The 21,853-nt window shown below is 69.9% G+C and overlaps 1 protein-coding gene across 4 annotated transcripts; it reads left to right on the top strand.

Annotated features, from left to right (window-relative positions):
* The first annotated feature begins 684 nt into the window (after nucleotides 1-684).
* Nucleotides 685-21,194, top strand: TNK2 (tyrosine kinase non receptor 2). 4 transcript variants are annotated; one of them, XM_062582743.1, is made up of 17 exons: nucleotides 685-832; nucleotides 1,464-1,627; nucleotides 8,309-8,486; nucleotides 8,679-8,749; nucleotides 10,540-10,752; nucleotides 10,924-11,076; nucleotides 11,385-11,662; nucleotides 11,766-11,892; nucleotides 12,182-12,328; nucleotides 12,635-12,729; nucleotides 15,012-15,206; nucleotides 16,591-16,682; nucleotides 17,348-17,392; nucleotides 18,304-19,667; nucleotides 20,368-20,463; nucleotides 20,563-20,690; nucleotides 20,840-21,194. In XM_062582743.1, the coding sequence occupies exons 1-17, from the start codon at nucleotides 766-768 to the stop codon at nucleotides 20,844-20,846; spliced, it is 3,420 nt and encodes a 1,139-aa protein (XP_062438727.1). In that variant the 5' UTR covers nucleotides 685-765; the 3' UTR covers nucleotides 20,847-21,194. The 4 variants fall into 4 exon arrangements, with proteins under 4 accessions (XP_062438727.1, XP_062438726.1, XP_062438728.1 ...); XM_062582742.1 differs by having other exon boundaries at nucleotides 17,348-17,467; XM_062582744.1 differs by lacking the exon at nucleotides 17,348-17,392 and having other exon boundaries at nucleotides 686-832.
* The last annotated feature ends 659 nt before the right edge of the window (nucleotides 21,195-21,853 follow it).

Here is a 21,853-nt window from a genome sequence, read left to right as displayed (position 1 = left end):
AGAAAAAAAAAATAAGACTGTATTTGGGGGAGCAGCTGGGACGAGAGTGCGGCACGGCCCCGCGGCACCGGCCCCATCTCGGTGCCTTTCCCGGCGGCGTTGCCGGACTCGGGAGCCGCGGCCCCGTGGTCAGCGGCAGCCCTGCTCCGGCTCCGGCCTACGGACCGAGCGCCGTCCGACCGGGAGCGGGCAAAGCGTCGGCTCGGGGCCCCGCTCGCCTGGCGGCCGGCCCCAGCCGTCCTTCCTCCGCTCCGTGCCGACGGCCCGGGGAGCGAGGCGGTGCTGCGGCGGGATTCGGGCTCTGCCACCTGTTGCAAGCCCCGGAGCGGGAGCCGGAGCCGTCGGGGCCTTGTTAGCCAGGTAGTCGTTAGCACAGGGCATGGGCCGGCCCTGCCGGTGCAGCACCGTGGGTACGGCAGTGCCTCCTCTCTCCTCCTCCTCCTCCTCCTGCTGCCGCCGCCCGGCTCCCTGGCGGCTGCCAGCCCTGCGGTGCCCGGAGCAGAGCGCGTGGGAGGCAGCCGTGACTCACCCTCCAAACGGAAAGGCTGGAGCAGCCGGGAGCCCGCTCCCAGCGCCCCTCGGCGCTGGCGGCGGTCTGCGCCCCACGGGCCCCTCGCCTCGGCCCCGAGGGGGCTTGGGATGCCGCGCCGGGCCCTTTCCCGCGGCAAGGAGAAGGTCTCTCTGCCGTCGCTCCGGCCCTTTGTGGAGCGCCGCGGCCGCGTTTCCCGAGCTGGGCTGCTCTCGGATGCCCGAACCCGCTGTGGGATGGAGGAGGAAACCGAGGGGAGAGGCGGCGCCGGGGCCAGGCCTCCCCGGCAGCTCCCAGAGGCAGGTGAGACCCCGTCCTGGCTGCGCCCAGCCTCGCGGGAGCAGCCGCCCGCCGGAGCGGGCCGCCTCGTCCCGCCGGCCGCGCTCCCGCGTCGCTCCGCGCTGCGGCCCAGGCGAAGGAAGGGGCCCTTCGGCCACCCCTCGGCCCCATCCGGGGCTGCGGCCTCCTTCCCGTCAGCTGAGCATCACCCCTTCTCCTGGCGCCCGGCAAACGCCCCTCGGCTCGCGGCGGAGCGGGCTGCGGGTACCCGGGTCGCTCCCCGCCGCGGTGCCCGTGGGGCGGAGCAGGCGCTCGGTGCCCCGCGGGGCCCCGGGCGCGATGCGGGCTCTAGGGGCCGTGCCTCGCTGCCCCGCTCAGGAAACTCGCCCCCGTGAGACTTCCTTCCCTCGTCCGCAGCCGCTCTTCCGGCTGCGCGGGGCGCCGCGCGCACGCCGGGGCCGGAGGCAGCCGGGGCGGCGCGGGAGCAGCCGGAGGGCAGCGCGACGGCAGAGCCCTCGGCGGGGCCGTTCGGCCGGCGCCGAGCAGGCGATGTGTCCCCCACGGGGGCCGCCGCTGCGACGGGTCGCGGGCCGCTTCCAGGCGGTCCCGACCCCGCGTGCGGCCGGCGACACCCCAGCCCCACCTCTCCTTGCAGGCCGAGCCCGCCGCCAGCCGGAGACGCGGCCCCGGGAGCGCCCATGGCTGCGCCGGAGAAGCCCTGAGCCCGCGGCGCCCTGCCTCCGCCTCGGCGCCGGCCCCGCCGGGGGGCACGGACCGGCCCCGCCGAGGGACCCCGACGGCACGGCCACCTCGGCCTGGGTAAGGGGGCGGTTCGGGGGGCGTCCAGCGCGCGGGCAGCGCTGGGGGCCTTCGGGCAAGCGTCGGCCTCGCGTTCGGGGTGCTGGCGCGTGCGTCCTCCCGCCTCTCCGCCGGCCGCCGTCTCGCAGACGTTCGCTCCCCTCCTCGGAGAGAAGCTCGGTGGCGCTGGGGGAGCCGGTGCCGGGGCGGCCGCGGTGTCGGCAATTCCCGGTCCTCCCCCGGCCTCGCGCCCCGTGGCCGGGCAGCCCCGGGCACGCGTCCCGCCCCGAGGAGCTCTCGTCCCCGGGGACGTGTTTCGGGAAGGAGCCCGGAGCGCCCAGCCCGGTTCCTGCCGCGGCTACAAAGATGGGAAGCGGCTCAGATGCGACTTGGGCCGACTCGCCCTGCCCGGCCCCTCCGCGGCTGCCCTCGGGCTCGTGGCCCGGCTCCGTGCGCTCCTGGCCGCGCCGGGTTGCGTGTTGGGAAGCGCGGGATGGGCTCGGCGCCCTCCCAGCCGGCCCCCGGGCCACACTTGCTGCGGCTCGACATACGGAGGGGATTTAGCAGAGGAAAGAGGCTTAGGGCGAGGATTAGGGTTGCGTGGGGCTCTGCCGGCGGGGATGCCACCGGGACGCGGGTCTCCCCCCGGGCGGCCGCCGCTCTCGGGCCGGGCGTCCGAGGGGTGATCTCCATCCTGGAGAAGAGGGGGAGGCCCTGGGACAGCCCCTGCCCTCCCATCGGCCCGGGCCCGCTGGCAGCACCCGGGGATGGGGCTCCGGCAGCCGAGAGCCCGCGACGCCGTCCTGCGGGAGTCCTGGCACCCTGCCCTCGCCGAGGCCTCGGTGCGGCCCCGTCAGCGGCACCGGGGTGCCCGCGGCGTGGGAGGCGAAGCGCGGGATGGCCTGGGGTCTTGCAGGGCTTTGCTGGGGTCCGGAGCGGACGTGGGGCAGCGCAGCCGGGAGAGCAGGCTCGGGACGATCCCCGGAGCGGATCTGCATCCCGGCACGGCTCCGTCCGCTGCCCTGGATTTGCCCCTCCCTGCCCGCCGGCGTCCCAGGCGTTCCCCTCCTCTCCCGGCTCGGGTGCCGGGAGCGAGCGCGTGCCCGCGCCGGAGCGGCTGGACCGGGCAGCGCGTCACGGCGGTTCGGGGCCTTCCCCGCCCCCGGGGCCCCGGGAGGGATGAGCGAGGCCAGGGCACCGCGGCCGGCCGGGCCGCGGCTGGAGCCGGTGAGATCACTTCCAGCGACGGAGCCGCCGGGAAGGTGGCAGGCAGGGCGGCGAGCCCGGGACCGGCCGGGCGCGGAGCCGAGCGCGGCGACGGGCGGGAGGCCGCCGGGGCCCCCGCTGCCCCGGCCGTCCTGCCGGCACGGAGGTGCGTTGGGAGCCCGATTCCGACTCCGGCTGCTTTCCAGAGCCGCTCCGACCAGGGAGGTGGGGATGGGGGCGGGGCGGGGTGCTGCCCCCCCACCCCCCCAGCCCGGCGCCCGGAGGTGCGAGACGGAAAGCGATGCGGGGACCGAGCGCGACGCAGAGGCGTGGGCGGCCGTCCCCTCCGCGGGGGGGGGGAGACGCCCGGCGGTCGGCGTGCCCATCACCGCCGCGGCAGGCCCCGCGGGCTGGCGGGCAGCTCGGCGGAGGCGGGGTGTGATGCTGCGCGCCCTGCGTCGGGGGGGCCCTTGCGGTTTGGTTTTCGGTTGAGCCGGGACCCGGTGGGTCCGGGGAGGTTTCGCGCGGTTTTGTTTTGCGAGCCGACGTTTGGGGGAGCTGCTCGCACTGGGTTTGCGCCGCCTGGCAGGAGTCCCGGCGGGAGCCGGCCGGCGGCCGCGCCGGGCGCTCGCGTTGTCCCCTCTGGGCAGCGCCGCGCTCGGGGACGTGGTCCCCGGGGAGGGGAACGCGGGCTGGCGAGGGGCGAAGCCCCCCCGCGGCGGCGCGGCCAGGGCCGGAGGAAGGGGCCGCAGGGCGATGCTGAGAGCGTGCTCTCGGGGCCGGATGCGCCGTGCCGTGCGCCCCCGTGCCCCATAGGTGCCCCACAGGCAGGGAGCAGGGAGAGCCAGGAAAGGGGCTTGGGGAGGATTTGGGGGGGTCTTTGGCAGGGGGCACCCCAGGGAGGAGGAGCAGCCTGCGGCACCCTCCTGCCTGCCATCCTCCGCCTGGGGGGCCGGCGGCGGTGCCCTGCCGACCCCATCCGCTCGCTGTGGGGTGGGATTGATCCCGCGGGGGGGGGGAATGCTCCTGGTGGCTGCTGCCCCTGCCCGGCCGCGCCAGCGCCGGCTCCAGCTCTGCAGAGGGGGGGCTGCGGAGCAGCCATCTTCCCGGCGCATCCCATCCCCCTCTGCCGGCACCGGCGCGGTGGGAGGGATGCTCCGGCTCCCCGGCCCAGGGATGCTGCAAGCCCGGAGGAGGGCCAGGTGCCCCCTGCCCACCCTCCCCGCTCTTGCCGCAGAGCCCCCAGCTGCCGAAGGATGCTCCCCCCCCCCACCGCTCCTCGTCCACCGGCACCGCATCCCTGCCGTGGGGCAGCGCAGGGGGCTGCAGGCTCGGCACGGCAATGCGGGCACCCGCGGCGCCGGGCTCGGGGGGTGCAGGCGGGCAGGCTGCCGAGCTGGGGGGCGAGGTGGGGGAGGATGAGGACGGGCACCCCGGCGGCTGCCGCCCTCCTCGCGTCTCCGGCTCCTCGGCATCCGTCCCCCCGCCTTCCCCGCCGTCGCGGTCACCTTCACCCTCTCGCCGTTTTCCGGAACTGCAGCAACTTTCTGCCATGTGATCCCGCGCCCGGCTCCAGCCCTCGCCACCCCCGGGCGGGCGCCGGCCTCTCCGCGGCCCCTCGCCCGCCGCCGCCGCCCTCACCCCGGCCATGGGCGACAGAGCCGAGTACCGGCGCCTGAGCAGCGCCCCGGACGACGAGGAGATGCGCGGCCCGCTGCCCCGCAGCCTCTCGGCCGGCGCGGGGCAGCGGGCGCCACGGCGGGGCGGCGGGACGCGCCGGCGGGTCAGTGCGGTGCGAGAGCGGCGGTGGGCGGCGGGGGGGACACGAGGATGCGGCTGGGCTCTGCCCGTCCCTCCTGGGCCCCCCCTCCGAGAGGGGCACGGCGGTGCTGATGCCGTGGGGCACGGTGAGGGGGGGGGAGTTGAAGGCTGTCGGTGGGGGGGGGGGGGTCGCATAGCACCGCTTCCCTGCACGGCATCTCCATCCCTGGCGCTGGCGGGTGCCCTGCGCCGTCCGGCAGCCCCCGCGTCCCGCTGCTCCTATAACCCAGGCGGGAGAGCGGGGCGCTCCGCTCGCCCCGCTGCTGTGTTCGGCCCCGTCCTGCCGGGGAAACTGAGGCACGGGGTGCGGGGGGGGGAGGGGGCCCTAGCCTCGCTGGAGCCGGGAGGGGGCCGCGAGCATCGCGGGGGAGCCGGTCCGCCAGCCGCGACGGCGGCTCAGGAGCGGAGCCGGGGTCCAGCTGGTCCCGTGCTGGGCAGCTGCAGCCCCCCGGGCCTCAGTTTCCCCAGCGTGGGGGGCAGGCTGGGGCATAGCTGTTCGGAAGGGGTCCAGTGCCGGGGGGCTGCTCGGCGGGGAAGAGGAGGGGCGCATCGCCGTCCCGCTGGGTCGGAGAGGCAGCAGGATGCGCGCGCAGGGGCAGCGGGGACCAATGCATCCCCGGCGGGGGGGGAGCTGTGGGGCACTCACGGGTGTGCGTGGGGGGTGTAGCTGCGTCGGGGGTGCAGGTGGAGGCGCGGGGGTGTCGTCGCGAGCAGGCGCTGGCTGCGCCGGAGCGGGGCAAGAGCCGGCACGTGGCAGCGGTGGGCGCCGGGCCCGGGTGCCCCCCACCCCGGTCGGCGGGGCAGCTCTGCCGGGCCATCGCGGTGGTGGTGGCAGCTCCTCCGCTGGGGATGCGCTTTAACGTGCCGGGGGGGCCGGGCGGCCCCCAGAGCAGCGCTCGGCCTGGCCGCGGGTGCCTGTCCCCGCTGTCGGGATGCGGCGGGGGGGGGGGACGGTGGGGGTGCCTGGAGCGGGAGCCGCCAGCATGCAGCAGGGCATCACGGGGGGCGCTTGGGGGGCGCATGCCGCGTCTTCCTCCCCCCCGCACCCTCCCGGTGCCTTGGTGCCGGCGGGGGGGTCGGGGCCGTGGCGGGAGGGCGCCGCGGGTCCTCCCTCTCTCAGGCCCGCGCGCGCCGCCGATCCGGCCAGCTGTTCTCCCCGGGGAGCCCGCGGGCGGACAACGGGGCTGTGTTCGGGAGCCAGCGCTTGGCCCTGGCCCCGCAGCCGCCCCCCCTCAGAGGGGAGCTGGGCCCCCCCGGCACCAGCAGCTGTGGAGGGGCCCGGCCCCACCACCACCCCGGCTGCCGGGAGCACCGTGGGGGCTCCGGCGGGGACCCGCCGCCCCAGCGAGGGCTTCGGGCTGTGCCGGCTGGGCGGTGGGGCCGTTTGCCGGGCGAGAAGCGTCCCCGCTGGCCTGGTTTCCCCGCGGGCGGATGCTGATGGGGTTGCCGTGCCCGTCACCGTGGTGTCTGTGCTCGGCGCTTAGGAGACTGCCGAGCCGTTCGGGAGCCAGAGGGCCGGATGTGCCTCCCACCTCGCTTAACGGGGTAAACTGAGGCCCGGCAGCTTTTCCCAAGGCCGGAGCGAGTTTCCATGGAAATGGGCCCCGGGAGCCCGGTCTCCCAGGCAGTGCAGCTGCCGGAGCGAGATGCCGCCGAACAACAGAGAAAGCAGCACATTGATCGCGGCCCGGCCCCCTGGGCTCCGATCCCAGCGCCGCGCGGAGCCGGGCCAGCGCGCAGCTAAAATAAACCCTCCTGGGAAGGAGGCCGGGCCGGGGATCGATCCCCGGGGCCGGGGCGGGGGGCAGCGGAGCCGCGGCGGGGGGGACCGTGCCGGGCGGCGGCGAGGGCGCCGGAGACGGAGGGGGCCGAATCCCGGCAGGAAGCGGGCGCTGCAGCCCGCCGTCGGAGCTGACCGCCGGGCCGCCGGTCGGAAAACCTCCGCCGCGACCAACGCGGCGGCTCCGTCCCGGCGCCGCGGCTGCCCCGGACCCCCGCGCGCCGCCCGCGCCTTCGCCCCGGCCGCGGCGCGTTCGGGAAGGGGAGGGAAGGACCGGCCGGGAAGCAGAGGCTCGGAAGCACGACGGGAAGGAGGAGGAGAGCGACAGCCCGCGTCCTGCCCGCCGGCGCCGCGGGGACGCCGCCGGCCCCTGCGCCGCGCCGAGCCCTCCCCGCGCTGTGCGGGGACGACGACGAGGAGGAGGAGGTCGCGGTCGGCCGGTGCAGCCGGGCGCGGGGCTCTGCGGCACCCTCGGCGGGGACGGGGACGGGGCAGCGGCGCAGGGGCAGGGTCCCCCAGCGGAGGGCGAGCAGGATGCGACGCTTCGAGGCTTTGCGCCGTTCCTTCCCCTTCCTGGCCCGTTTCCGCGTCTACCGAGTAAGTGCCGCCCCGGGAGCCCCCGGACCCCCGCCCGGGCCGTGCCGCCGCCGCGGCACCGTGTCCCCCTCCCTGGCCCAGGCACCCGCGGGTACCAGCCGTCTCCCCGCCACGGGGGTGCTGGAGGCCGGCGGCTCCTTCCACCCCGGCTGCCCCCGTGCCCAGCCGCTTGCTGTGTCCACCGTATTTTTAGCCTGTAATTGGCGGTGGCGCGGCCGGGACCTGAGGGCAGCGGGGAGGGCGGCGAAGGCCACGTCGTCTCCCCGAGGAGAGGGTGGAGGTGGCTCCGCAGCACCGGGCGCTGCCCCGCTCTGGGTTTGGGTTTGGGGGGTAGGTGTGGGGGGGAGGCGCGTGCCGTCTCCCGCGAGGTCCCAGCCTCTGCTCCTGCGCTCGGAGGTGGGAGGCAGAGCTGACGCCCCCTTCCCGGAAAGGCAGGGGGTCCGGCGGGGAGGGGAGGCGGGGGTGCGGGGTGGCACGGGGCATGTTTTTGGGGGGGGGCACAGAGAACCCAGGGTCGAGGCTTGGTACCCGTCTGGCGAGGCGCGGGGTGATGCCGCGGTGCCCTGAGCCCTCGTTCCCCGCACCCTCACCACCCTGCGTCCCTGTCTGTGCCCTCCTTGTGGCCACCCAGCACGGTGCCACCCCCTCCCCGCCGTGGCAGCAGGGACCTGCTGCAGGTGGCGGTGCTGAGATGCTTGTCCTCCCCCGGGGACAGCTGCCGCCTCCGCTGTCCTCCGGGCAGAGCCCACCCGGGCAAAGGGAGCCAGGACCCTGGTGGGCGCAGTGCCAGGCGCAGGGTGCCCCTTGCACGTGCGTGGTGCCCGGGTGCCGGGCGCCCCTTGAGCGTGCGTGGTGCTGGGGCGTGCAGCGCTCCTTGGCTGGGGCTGCCGGCCGCATCCGTCCCATGCCCGGAGGTTGTGCCGCCTTCTCCATCCCTGGCACCGCTGCCCGGGGACCGGAGCAGGCAGGATGGGCTGGTGTTTTACTGGGGCTGTGGGCACAACAGGGCAGAGCTGGACTTCCTACTCTTCCCCACGGGTCTTGCTGGTGAGGAGAAGAGCCCACGTCTCTCCTGGCTGCCCCGGGGGGTTGGGAACAGGCTCTGCACATCCCTCCTGGTCGCATCCCTCGCGCCTCTGGCTCCCTCCTTGGCAGTGCCCGTCCTGCCTCTCCCCGCAGGCGTGCAGGGTCTAGTCTTGGCTCCCAGCCCCTTTGGGCCATGGACGTCTCTTCAGAGCAGGACAGGACTCAGCCCTTGGGGACACTGGGAGCTGCTAACCCCACCGGTATCCCTACAGAAGCTGAGCTGTAGCATGCAGTCGGAAGAGGGCACGGACTGGCTGCTCGAACTGCTCACCGAACTGCAGCTGCAGCAGTACTTCCTGCGCATCCGGGACGAGCTGAACGTCACCCGCCTCTCCCACTTCGAGTACGTCAAAAATGAGGATCTGGAGAAGATCGGCATGGGCCGCCCTGGTGCGTATATCCCTCCGAAACCTCTCCTCGTACCCATCTGGCTACACGCCAGCCTTGGGGGAGCCCAGGCAAACATGCAGCCCAATGGGCTGGAGAGCTCTTCGTCCAGGGAGGGTTCAGGGCAGAAGTGCTGGAGAACATGGGGTCCTCCTCTGGTGTGCTGGGTTGGTGATGGTCCCTGTGTCCCTGCAGGCCAGCGGCGGCTGTGGGAGGCAGTGAAGCGGAGGAAGGCCATGTGCAAGCGCAAATCGTGGATGAGCAAGGTACAGCTGGAAGAGGGACATCCAGGGCAGGGGGAGCTTGGCGGGGAAACTGAGGAACACCAGAGGACTGGGATGGGCTTGGTGCCGTGCAAAGAGATGGTGGGAGCTGGGATCCTGGCTCCAGCCCAAATACGACATGTTTGTGTGCAATTAAGCCCCTCTCTTCCACCTACTTCCCACATGGTTCCCTTGGCCTTCTGCCGGTGCCTCCACCCCCTTGCCGTGGGTCCCGTGGGACGAAGGGCGGGCCCTGTCCCCAGGGGCAGGCAGGGAGTGGGGCACGAGTCCCTGGCCTGTGTCCTGCCTCCTGCATGACCCTGCCTGGCCCAGTACAGGGTCTTGGGTAACTTCCCAGCTAAGGATGAGCCTGCCACTCCGTCAGGCAGGAAATTCATTCCCTTTGCGTGATTTGCCTCTTCCAGGAAACTCCTTCAGAGCTAATTAGCAACAGAGCCCACGTCTCGCCCCAGCCAGCCCTCTGGGCAGCGAGTGGTGGTGTCCCTGCTGTCCTCCTCGTGGGGTACCACATGCCAAGGCCGAGCTTGCGCGGCCCCCGGGGACTGGCGCTGCCAGCACCCAGCCTGCCCGCGGCACCGGCAGTGCCCGGGCCCTGCCCCTGCAGCACAGGTGGGAGCCGAGTGCCTGCCGGGCTGGGGCACGTCAGGGCAGCAGACCCCAAGATGTGCACTCATACCTCTGATGCTTAGACCTTCCCTCTCAGCAGTTTTCCCCGTCGCTGACCCATCCAAATCTAGTGATGCTGCCACCTCAGCACCCTGGGCACCTCTACCTTGCACCCCCAGACGCCCATCCGCTTGCCAGCTGGGCTTTGGTTTCTGGCCTCTCCCTTTCATGACTCATCTGGGCTGAGCCGTGGCCGGGATGGGCTTTTAATAGAAGGCGACTCAGCCTAGCGCTGGGCAGAGAAATGCCAGCTCCCACCCCGGCCACATGCCTGGCCCGGCCCCTGCGTGGGGAGCGGCTGCCCCAGCTGCAAGCCTGTGGTGGGGTTCAGGGCTGTGAAGAGCCTCCCTGGCCACACAGCACAAGGTCAGTTCCTGCCAGTTGCTCTGAGAGGCTGATGGTGGAGCGAGAAGATGGAGAGCCCATCCCTGTCCCCTCCGGGCTGGCAAGGCAGCCTGGGCGGTAGGGCCAGGGAGCCGGCATGGGGGTGGCAGGGCATGCATGGTGAGAAGGGATGTCTCACCATGCTCAGCCCAAGCTGGAGGTTTCTCCCAGCTTGGTGCCCAGGCACATCTCGTGGCTACAGCCTGGTCGAGGAGTACCCAGGGCCCTCTAGCTACCGAGCTGGTTCACCAGGGCTTCTAGAGACCTGCCATTTAGCCATCCATGTGGGGCACGTGTTCTGCAGGGCCACTGCAAGAGACGTAGTCCAAAGGCAGCTGCTTCCCTTAGTCCATCCTGCATTGCAGCTCACCTTGCAGCCAGCCTGCAGAGAAACGGAGCCTGGTAGTGCAGCCAGCTTTCCCTGTGGAAGCACCAAGTGTGTGTGGGGGGGGTCATCATTAGGTTCCAGAGTGTACAGCCTGAGCAAGATGTTCTAGTACTACTCACCTGCAGAACCAAAGCGACAGATAGGATGGCCTGTTGGTGTGTCGTGTTTGCCCAGCCCCAGAGGAGCGCGGGCAGCTGTTGCCATTAGGGCAACTGAGGGGAAACTGAGGTGTTTCCCTGACCACTAGTCTGCTGCTGCCAGTCCATTCCCATGAGTGCGAGGAGTTGAGGGTCCCTGGGTATCTCTGCATCTCATATGCCTCCACACCTCATAGGTGTTCAGTGGGAAGCGCCCCGAGTCAGAGCTGCCACCCCAGCCCCAGAGCACCTTCCGCAAGCCGTCCACGCCACCCCCGCTGGAAGCTAGCGGCCAGCACTCCCTGACCTGCCTCATCAGGGAGAGGGACCTCTCGCTCTTTGAGAAGCTGGGTGATGGCTCCTTTGGTGTCGTGCGCCGTGGCGAGTGGTGCACACCAGCTGGCAAGACGGTAAGAGGCTGCAGCAAAGCCCCTTGTCCTGGGGCTGGTGCTGCTTGTGGTGGGAGAAGCGGGCATGAGACCACCTGTGGTCTGGATGAGGGTTCCTGGAGGAAGACGCTTTGGGAGACCCTCAGGAACATATCTGCCCCACTTTGTGGCTCATCCCTTTTTTGACCTTAGCTCAACGTGGCGGTGAAATGTCTCAAGACGGACATGCTGAGCCAGCCGGAGGTGCTGGATGACTTCATCCGCGAGGTGAATGCAATGCACTCCCTGGATCACAAGAACCTCATCCGGCTCTACGGTGTGGTGCTCTCCCACCCCATGAAGATGGTGAGTCCAGGGTACCTGCAGAGGGGGCAGCTGGACTCCTACTCCTGGAAACGGGACTGACCCTGGCCCCCAAATACGCCTGAGCCGTACTGCCCCTGCCACACCATGGAACTGCCCCTGCCCACCGAGCCTGGCTCCTAGGGCAGCAATCACATGCCGTGGGGCAAACTGAGCCATGGGGCAAACGGGCTCTCTTCCCTGGGCCCTCCCCAAAGATTGCCAGACCAGGGGCTCAAGGGGCTGGAAACCAGTCTGAACTGGGGTTTTCCTTGATCTGACCAACCTGTCTTCCCCTCCCTGTGGCCCAGGTGACGGAGCTGGCCCCTCTGGGCTCTCTCCTGGACCGTCTACGGAAGAACCAGGGCCATTTCCTCATCTCCACGCTGTGCCAGTACGCCATTCAAGTGGCCAAGGGCATGGCCTACTTGGAGTCGAAGCGCTTCATCCATCGTGACCTAGCTGCCCGCAACATCCTGCTGGCCTCCAATGAGCAGGTCAAGATTGGGGACTTTGGGCTCATGCGGGCCCTGCCCAAAAATGACGACCACTATGTGATGCAGGAGCACCGCAAGGTGCCCTTTGCCTGGTGAGCCTGGTCCAGGGGCACCCTGGAGCCCCCAGTGCCTTGTGGGGAGAGCAAGGGGTTCTCTGCCTAGCCCCTCTTGACACCCATCTCCCTCCCCGGGCAGGTGTGCTCCCGAGAGCCTGAAGACACGCACCTTTTCCCACGCCAGCGACACCTGGATGTTTGGGGTGACGCTTTGGGAGATGTTCACCTATGGGCAGGAGCCCTGGATTGGCCTCAATGGCAGCCAGGTGGGCAGTGTGGCGGGTGCCATCATCGGAGCCCTCCCATGGACCTGGCAGCACCAAGCCTTGTCTGGGGAGGGCAGTGGTGGGGGCTCAGGGTCTGGGCTGCTCCACATCCACTCCCTAGCTCTCCTGAGTCTGCCTCCTCGGGAGGTCCTGCCCCGATGCAGTCCCCAGCGAGGGCCCAGGAGGCTGCGCAGGCTCTCAGTATGGAGCCACCATCACCATCGTCTTTGACAGTGGGGTCTCAGCCCCGCCACGTGGGGCAGGGCTGATGGTGTTGCTTGCCCCACAGATCCTCCACAAGATAGACAAGGAGGGAGAGCGGCTGCCGCGGCCTGAGGACTGTCCCCAGGACATCTACAACGTCATGCTGCAGTGCTGGGCGCACAAGCCCGAGGACCGGCCGACCTTTGTGGCCCTGCGGGACTTCCTGGTCGAGGTAGACGGGCAGGGAGATCGTCAGGGGACTGTCCCTGGGGAGAGGTGCAGCAGCCCTGGGGGGCCCCTCTCCACCCAGCACTGCCTGAGCGGGGGCAGAGTTAAGGCTGTTATCAAGCTGGGAGGTAGTAGTTAATTTTAGGGGTGTGGGCCACCAGCTGGGGGTGGTGGCACTCTCTCATGCCCGTTGCCCAGGCTCCCCTGCCCCACATCCCCCGCTGTCTTGGCCACAGGGCTAGGACTTGGCCCCCAGACAAGGTACGTGGGGGGCAGCATCCCGTGTCCTCACCTCTGCGCTCCCCGCCAGGCCCAGCCCACCGACATGAGAGCGCTGCAGGACTTCGAGGAGCCCGACAAGCTGCACATCGAGATGAACGATATCATCACAGTCATCGAGGGCAGGTATCGTACGGGGGTCCCTGCCCCGGCCCCGCGGAGATCCGCCCCTTGGAGCGGGCACCGGCTGCCAGCCTGCATGGGATGGGGGACGGGGGGCCCCAAGCATGTGGGTGCCGGGGGCCACGGGCTCTGGCAGAGCTGTGGGGAGCGGGGACGTGAGCAAGGTCGAGGGGCTTTTCCAAGCCTGTCCGGCAGGTCTGGCCACGTCCCCCGCAGGCGGGCAGAGCCTGGCAGAGGGTTTGCAGATCCCCACCCACCCCGGTGCAGGGGGCACGGCCATGCCGGCGGCGCCGGGCTGCCCGGCCGTCTGCCCCCGCTGACTCACCCCACGGCGCTTGTCGGCTTGCCCCGGCCTTGCCCCGAGAAAACGCCTGCCAGGCAGCTGCGCGCCCCGGGGCCGCTCCCTGCTGATAGCGGCGGGGACGTGCCACCGGTGCCGTCACCCGCCCGGGAGGGACACCCGGGGCTCGGGGTTGCAGCGGGCTGACCTCGCTCCCCCTCCGCCGCCGGCTTCGTATAGGGCTCCTCCGGGGCAGGGCAGCCCCTCCATCGCCCTGCGGCCCCCCAGGGCCCTCGCGGACCCTCGGCACCGAGCTGGGGGGCCCTTCTGTCCCCGGATCCCCGCTGCAGGAGCGTAACCTCACCCCGAAGGTCCCTGTCCCCCTGCAAACCGTATCGCACTGGCGGGGAATGGAGAGGGGGAGCAGCACCTCCCGCGGGGGGGCACCGGGAAGCCCTGGGGCTTGCAGTGCCCACGTGCCAGCGGGGGCCGGGCACCTGGGTGCCCTCCAGCCCCGGTCAGGAGAGGAGAAAGGTGCTCTCCGCCCCCTTTCTCCCCTCTCCCCGCTCCCCGGGGCAGGATCCCTGCGTTTAGTCACAACCCGGAGGTGAATCAGGCCGGATTTGTGTGTCTGGAGGGACCAGCTTTCTCCCCGGCCGCCGATGACTCTTGCCCAGGGTCTGACGGTTTAATTGCAGGGAGGGGAGGGGAGGGGAGGGGAAGGGAAGCGCGGCCTCGGCGGCGCGAGGGAGGGAAGCGGAGGCGGAGGCGGGCGGCCGCGGCGCTGGCTGAACCAGTGCGCGCACATCGTCCCGCTTGCATCACGGGCCGGGCGGCGCGGCGGGCTCGGGGGGCCCCGTCCCGTCCCGTCCCGTCCCGGCGCCCGCGCCCGCCGCGGCGCGAACCCCCGGGCACCGCAGCACAGCCAGCCCCAGGTGAACCTCCGGGGGGGACGGAGCAGGGGGGTCGGCACGGAGCGGGGAGCGGGGGGGGATCCGGCTGCGCTGGGTTTGCACGGGGCTGGGGTCGGCGCGGGGCTGCGCCGGGGCAGGGGCTGGGCGCGGGGGGAGCCGTGGGTGCCGCGCTCGGGCTCCTCGCTGCCTGCGGGAGCCCAGCGCAGAGCCTCCCCTGCCTCAGTTTCCCCAGGGCAATGGGGCCGCTGGCCTGGGGCATCCCCCCCCCCCGCCACGCTGCCCTGCTGGGGGCTGGCAGGCGCCTTTTGGGGGGAGCGGGTCTGAGCAGGCGCCTTCGGGACCCGGGTGGCAGCCGGAGATGCGCCCGGGGCTGCACGGCGCTGGCGGGGGGCGAACGGGCAGGAGCGCCCCAAAGCGGGGTCAGGCTGGTTCGCTAGCCCCGGCTTTCCCCCCGTGCCTCAGTTTCCCCAGCAGAGCAGCTCCCCTGTGCTGTGCTCACGGCAGGGGCGTTCGGGCCGGTGCTGCGTTGGGGTTGGTGGTGCTGCGAACCGGGGGACGCGTCCAGCCCCAGCGAAGCCACCTGGGGTGCCGTGACCCCCCCCCCACCTCCTCCCCGCCGCCCCGTCTCAAGCCCCTGCGCGTCGTTACCGCAAGCGCTGGGCGTGCGTGAGGGTGCGTGGGCAGAGGAAGAGGCCCCCCCCCCAGCAGGACCTACCTGGGAGCCCCGCGGAGCCGGCGCCGCCGCGGGGGGAGCTTCCCAGCCACCCGCGGGTGACGGTGGGGGGGGGGGCGGGGGGTCCCGGCCGAGGGGTCCCGGCGCTGAGTGGTGCGGCCGGGTGGCGAGCAGGAAGGTAAACAGGAAAAGGGCTGAGCCGGTGGCCGGGGGGTGACTCACAGGTGACTCCGGGAAACCGCGGGGCCGGGGGGGGGGGGGGTCCGGCCCCGCTCCCAGCCGCCGGCCCCCGGCCCCGCTCCTGGCCGCCGGCCTCCAGCCGGGCGGGGAGGCGGGAGCCCGGGGGCCTCGGGCGAGCCGCGGGGCAGGGCGCCCGTGCCCTCCTGCCGCCGGTAACGCCGTCCTTTCCGTTCTGCAGGGCCGAGAATTACTGGTGGCGGGGTCAGAACAAGCGGACCCTGAAAGTGGGCCAGTTCCCCCGAAACACGGTGACCTCGGTGGCGGGGCTGTCAGCCCACGACATCAGCCAGCCGCTCAAAAACAGCTTCATCCACACGGGCCATGGAGACACCAACCCGCAGCAGTGCTGGGGGTTTCCCGATAAAATCGACGAGTAAGAACCCCGCCGCCTTCTTCGCGTCCCCCCGCGGCTGCGCCCGCCCGCTATCCCCCCTCGCCTCCTCTCGCTAACGGGGCCGCGGGGCCGCGCTCGAGCGAGGCCGTCGCGCTCCTGCGAGCGTCTCCGGCCGCTGCCGCGGGCTTTTGGCGCGGGAGAGCGGCCCCCGGGCTCGTCCTCAGGGTGCACCGGGGCCCCTGCGCTGACTCCTCAGCTCGCGGACTGGGGGGGGTGGGGGGGAGCCGGGGCGCAGCCTGGCCGCCTGCTTTTAATTGCCTGTGTCCTTTTAGAAAGCCAAAACAAATCAAATCCCGCAGAAAGAACCTTCCCCCCCCCAACCCTGCGCTCCACGCGTTTGGGGTAGGAGGGCTGTTTTGGGGGTGGGAGAACACGATTTCAAAGCCTGGAAAGACCCCGTTGGGCAGAGCCAGCACCTCCGCCCAGCTCGGAGGGTCCCTTGGGACATAGATCCACTTGGGACCCCAGCCCTGGGGTGTCCCCCCAGCTCTGCCAGTGCCCTTGGTCCCAGCCTGCCCCCCCCCCCCATGGATCCCCCTGGCATCCCGTGCTGTGGGCTGTCTCCTCCCCGCCCCGGGGCGGCTGTGCCCACGGCCCTGGGCGCGCTCGCCGAGCCGCCGTGCGCACGGAGCCGGCTCGTGCCCCGGCAGGCCTCCCCGCGCCCCGCTGCGTGGGCACGGGCCCCGGGTACATGCCGTGCGGGCCGGGGAGAACGCACCGAGCTCGGCACATGCCCAGGCCCCGGGGCCGCCACGGCCCCCATCGGCTCCCCGTCTCGCCGCGGCGGGCTTGCGACGGCTCGCCCGGGCCTCCTGCCGCGCTGCGCCCCGGCACCGCTCCCCGGCCGCGGCGCGGAGCACCGGGGTGCCGTACCCCGGGCACGGCGTCCTGGCCCAGCGCCCGGGGTGTTGCACCCCAATGCAGCGCCCCGGCGCAGCGCTCTGGGTACGGCACGCGGGGCACGGCCCTGCGCTGGACCTGGAGCAGGGCCGGGGGATGCCGGGGCAGCCCCAGGGTCTGCGCAGCAGAGCCCCGAGGGCAGAAGGCCCCTGGGGCACAGCGCCCCGTCCCCTGGAGCCCACCAGTCCCGGGGTCAGTGCTCGCAGCGGGTTGTGCCTCTTCTTGCCCTCGCCTGGGCCTGCTCCCCAGGCTTGTGGTGCTTGGCAGAGGGATCTCTGGGGCCTTCTGCACCTCATCCTTTGCCCCATCCCGTGGGTGAGGGGCCAGGACACGGTTCTCCCGGGAGCCGTCTGCCGGAGGCAGCGGCGAGCGGCCCGTGGGTGTGAGCGCGTGTTGGGTGTCCGGGGGCACGGGGGCCGTGCACAGTGCTGGTGCCCAGCCTGTCTCTCCTCTCCGCCGGCAGGCTGTACCTGGGAAATCCCATGGACCCTCCCGACGTTCTAGGTGTGGACTTGACTGCTGCCAGACCCACTCAGCTTCCAGGAAGGGCTAAAAGTAAGTGATTTTCTCCCCCTTCGTCTCTAGCCCACTAGCTACACGGGGCTGCGCTAAGCTCAGTCTCCTCTCTGCACCAGGGGCTGTGCCATGATGCCTGGGTGAGGGGCAGGACTAGCCTGCACTGATTTGCTGTCCCATCTGTCCTTTCTGCTCTGTCTCTTGCTGCCACTCGCTTTTCGGAGACCCGGAGGCACGGGCTTTTGGAGGGGCTGGGGTGCCGGGGTGCCGGCAGGACTGGCTGTGCTGTCACCCAGCCTAGCAGCGTCCCCCAGCTTGGGCCCTCGCGGGCTTGGCCAGCACAGCAACCTCCACCTCGTTGTCACTCGTAGCGCTGGGACAGGCCCCTCGTCCCCTCCAAGCCTCCCTGGTGAGGGCTCCGCATCACGGGGGACCTCAGCTAACCAGCGTGGTCAGAGCCGCAGGCTCCCAGGGAGGACAAGGAGTTTAGACACCACAGATGTGCTTCCAGCCCCCAAACATGCAAACCGGGGGGCTGCCAACAGCATCTGCCCCATGCCCACGTCTCCCACCAGGCCCCCGCAGCCGAGGCCGGTGGAGGGACGAAGCATGCGCCGCTCTCACGCTAAGCGCCTTGGCTCCTCGCTTGCTTCGCGCACTAACCCCGCGTCTCCCCTCCTCTCGGGCTCTCTCTTCTCCCGCAGGGCAGCCGCCTCCGCGCCCGCCTCAGCCTGCCATCCTGCTTACGAGTAAGTGGGGCTGTTCTGGGAGCCGCCAGCCCTGCTCGTGCCCCCTCTGTTCTCTCTTAGCTCCTTTCTTCCAAGGTACTCGGGGTGTGCTGTGTGCTTCTCGCCCGGGGCGGCCCACTCCCCACTCCGCTCCGCTCGGCACCGCGCGGGAGACGTGGCCAGGCCCCCGACGGATGATGGCACCATCTTGCTCTCCCTAGGGACGTGTCCGCTGCCAAGTGCCAAACCCAGGGCAAGGCCCAAGTGAGGTGGTCCCTTCATTAGGTTTGGCCTCAGGGAGATGGTGCCACCCTTGCTACATGCCAAATCTCACTGCAGACATATCCAAGCTCTTGGCGCTCCTCAAACGTCTCCCGTGGAGGGACCGATGGGGACTAACTGCTCTAAGGTGTTACCTGCTGCCAGTACTAACCCAGGTGCCACGTGGGGCTGAGTTGCCCCTAGGCCCGGGCATGGCTGTGGCATGAGCATGCACCGGGAGCGAGGGGGCGATCAGTGGCTGTGTGTGATGTGGATGGAGAGGCGTGGAGCCGAGCTAAGTGGGGGCCTGGTCCCCCAAGCCGTGGCACGAAGGGCAGAGGTAGCCCTGGGGCAGATCCTGCCCCAGGAGCAGCAGGGCGGGAAGGTGGCAGCCTTACGGCCAAGGGGGCGAAGATGAGAGCGGAGCAAGGAGATGCTCAGGCAGACGTGCTGTGGGGCTGGATGAGTGTTCTGCTTGCTTTAAGGATTGTAATCGGGGTCTTGGGGGCGGAGATGCTCTCCCACACCCATCATGCCCCCAGTGTTAGAGTCACCTCTGAGGAGGACCGTGCCCTCCTGCCACTTCAAGGGAGGCAGGGCACATGGGATGGGGATCCTGAGGGGTTACGGGGCCTGGCGGCACTCTCACCACGCTCTCTGTCACGTCCTAGAGCCCTCCTACGACCCCGTCAGCGAGGAAGACGACGGGCTGTCCGCAGGCCTCCGGAAGCTCTGCCTGAAGAAGCTGGGCCCAGGGAAGGGACTGCGGCTGGCGAAGCCCTCGGCCCGAGTGTCGGGCACCAAGGTGGGCGAGCGACAGCCCGGCCAGCCACCGAGCGAGGGTCCGGCAGGCGGCGAGGTGACGCTGATTGACTTCGGGGAGGAGGTACCCCCGCTGAGCCCCTCGCCCGTGGGGGAGCTCACCGCTCCCTCGCTTGCCAAGCTGGCCATGGAGGCCTTCTCACTGCTGGACAAGACCCCACCGCAGAGTCCCACGCGGGCCCTGCCCCGGCCCCTCCACCCCACACCCGTGGTGGACTGGGATGCTCGGCCTTTGCCCCCACCGCCGGCCTACGATGACGTGGCGCAGGATGAGGATGACTTTGAGGTGTGCTCCATCAACAGCCCCCCGGGGCGGCGAGGCAGCCGTGCAGGACTGTCCAAAGCTCGGGAGCGAGGCGAGACCAACTACGGCTTTGTAGACGAGGGCGAGAGGGCTGTGGTGCTGGAGGACAACCTGTTTCTGCCCCCTAAGGAGGTCAAGCAGCCCAGCCTGACACAGACCACTGAGATCTTTGAGGAGCTGCAGCAGGAGTGCATGAAGAGGCTGAACGTGCCCCTGGGGCCAGCTGCCTTTGCCCCCGCAGCCCCTGCTGAAGACAAGCCCCAAATCCCACCTCGCGTCCCCATCCCGCCCCGGCCCCTCCGCAGGAATGAGCCTGGGCGCTGGTCAGGGGAGCTGTCACCAGCTTCAGGAGGCGAGGAGGATCGGCCACCCCAGATCCCACCCCGGGACCCACTGTCACAGCCCACCTCCCGGACGCCCAGCCCCATGGCTCTGCAGGTGGGCTCTCCCCAGCAGCGTGCCACGCTCTGCTCCTACCTCTCCACCTCGCCAGGGAAGCCCATGCCTACCACGCAGAGCTTTGCCCTTGACCCCAAATATGCCACCCCCAAGGTTATCCAGGCACAGGGCAAGGACTGCCCCAAGGGGCCCTGTATCCTGCCCATTGTGAAGGATGGGCAGAAAGTCAGCAGCACCCATTACTACCTGCTGCCTGAGCGCCCTGCCTACCTGGACAAGTATGAAAAGTTTTTCAAGGAGGCCAAAAGCCCCGAGGATGTGCCAGCATCCCGCGTGGTCACCACGGCCACTGTCCGGCCCATGGTGCAGCAGCAGCCAGACTACAAGGCCAACTTCTCCTCTAACAACAGCAATCCTGGCCCCAAGTGCCTGGTGAAAGCTTCCTGCAGCCTCCAGAAGATTGTGTACGATGGGCCAGATGGCTACCGCCCCTCCGAGAAGATCCGTCTGGTAAGCGGCTTCCCTGGGGCTCCCCTGGTCATGTGGGGCAGGGTAGGTTCTGTCCAGGTGGCATAAGTCTACAGTCATGCTTATGCCGCAGACTCACTGCGCTGCCTTGGCCAGAGCTGTCCCCACTCTGTGCCTCAACTTTCCCCTCATCTGACACCAAGGGGCACTGACTACAAGAGCTCTGCAAAGAGACCACGGTGCAGACGTGTCACTGCAATGCCCAGATGGGGATCGGACACCCTTTTAATCTGTGTTAGCCCTGCCCCAGGGCAGGCTGTGAGCCATGGCCCCAGCTCCAGGCTGATGCAGAAGGCTGGCCACCACAGCCAGCCTCAGGGCAGTGGCTGTGGTCCCCTTGGGCTTAGAGGGTGAACAGTGCTGGGTTTGTCCCAGGTTGAGGCAGGAGGGGTTGAAGACCATGGGGACGAGGAGGGCAGGGGGTGGGGGCAGCTCCAGCTGGGCTGCAGAGAGGACAAGAGCTCACCCCTGTCCCAGGCAGGACAGGCACACTGGGATGTGCTGGAGAGGGCAAGAGGGTAGGGCCAAAGGCATGGGGGGGACCCCAGAGTCCTGCACTGACCCCCTGCTTCAGCCATGAGGTCTTTGCTGCCTTGGGCAGCTGAGTGTGCTGGGGGGGCAGTGGGTGCCCTGGCTACATGCCAGCACGGTCATGGCCTATGGTGACATGAGCCTTGTGCAGGTGCAGGACATGGTGCATGGTGTGACAACAGAGGAGTGCCAGACGGCCCTGCAGAACCACGGCTGGAACGTCCAGCGTGCCATCCAGTACCTGAAGGTATGCACCATGGCACCCACCCCCACCACCCTGGAGAGGGCTGGGCAGCCCCTGCCAGCCCACAGTCTCTCACTCATGCTCTGCCATGTCTTCTTGCAGGTGGAGCAACTCTTTTGCCTGGGGCTGAAGTCCCGCGTTGAGTGCCACCGGGTGCTGGAGATGTTTGACTGGAACCTGGCACAGGCCAGCTCCCACCTCCTGGATCCCTACAGCATGGCCCGGCAAAAGTAGGTATCCAGTCCCAGGAGGTGCCGGGAGCAAGGCGAATGTTTTGGGGAGGGTCTGTCATCCCAGCAAGGTGTAGTGGCCTGGAGCCGCTCTTGGGCAGCCAGCTCCATCACCCCTCCAGAGCTCACATCCTGTCCTCTCCTTGCAGGCGGTGACAGCAGGGCCTGGGTAAGCTACGTCGGATCTGGAGCGGGCACCTCGCCATGGGACCACTGCGTACTGTGGCCACCCCTATCTACACAACTTGCTGCTGGACTCTCACCTGAGCCCTGCTTGGGGGACAGGGGTCCTCCAAAATAGAGCCTGTGTAGGGCTCGGGACTTGCAGTGACCCCCATGCCAGGGTGACCCTGCCCTGGCTTTGGAGATGCTCTCTGTCCCTCAGCCCATTGTTGAATTGTTTTTGTAAAGAGAAATGTAATTTTAATATATACATTATATATATATATATATATATGAAATATATATATATAAAAATATATAAAAAATATTCTATGGAGAGGAGGAGGATGCCTGTGCCCATCTCCTGCGTTCGTCTCTGCCAGCACGTGGAGATGTGAGAGTCCCGAGTCCCCACAGCTCCTAGTGCCAGGCCACCACAGATTGTGGCTTCATCCGCACTGGCTCTCATGTGCATGTGTCCAGGACCATCTTTCTGGTGCCTTGGGGCTTCCTTCTTCCTAGGAGGATGCAAGTCTGCGGGACCTGGCAGAGGGACACAGAGACGATAAGAACAGCATTTCCCAGCCTCAGCTAAGTCCTGGCCCGGTAATCAGGTACCTGCACCCGTCAGCCCCCTGCACACTGTGGTCCTCTCGCGTCCCATGGCTGAGGGGCAGCACCCCAGGGCGGGCAGCAGGACTTGGGCACCTGCTGGTGAGCCTTGGAGGAGGTATAGCCAAGGGGCAGTCCTCCGTCCCACCCCACCTGGCAGGGCAGCCAGGGTCCCGGGGTGCAGCGAGCTCCCGGCTGCCGCGGGGGTCGGCAGAGCCCGTGCCGTTGCACGGCGGGAGCCCTCTCGCCGGGCGAAGACGTGCCCTGGGGGAGCCCCGTTGCGGGGCTGGCTGCGAGGGAGGGGATGCCCGGGGGTCGCCGCGTGCCTGGCGGGTTGAGTCCTGCCCAGCCAAGCCCCAGGCTCACGTGATGCCCTGCGGGCAGCTGAA

This window comes from Rhea pennata, chromosome 9 (genome assembly GCF_028389875.1).
Source record: "Rhea pennata isolate bPtePen1 chromosome 9, bPtePen1.pri, whole genome shotgun sequence".
NCBI classification, from domain to species: domain Eukaryota; kingdom Metazoa; phylum Chordata; class Aves; order Rheiformes; family Rheidae; genus Rhea; species Rhea pennata.
This window is presented reverse-complemented; position numbering and strand designations above follow the sequence as displayed.

Excerpts from the sequence above, each read along its gene's own strand:
- TNK2 (XM_062582742.1), top strand. The coding sequence starts at position 766 with ATGGAGGAGGAAACCGAGGGGAGAGGCGGCGCCGGGGCCAGGCCTCCC. Across the intron at positions 16,683-17,347 it reads GCTTCCAGGAAGGGCTAAAA|GGCAGCCGCCTCCGCGCCCG; the intron begins GTAAGTGATTTT and ends CTTCTCCCGCAG. Across the intron at positions 20,464-20,562 it reads GTGCCATCCAGTACCTGAAG|GTGGAGCAACTCTTTTGCCT; the intron begins GTATGCACCATG and ends GTCTTCTTGCAG.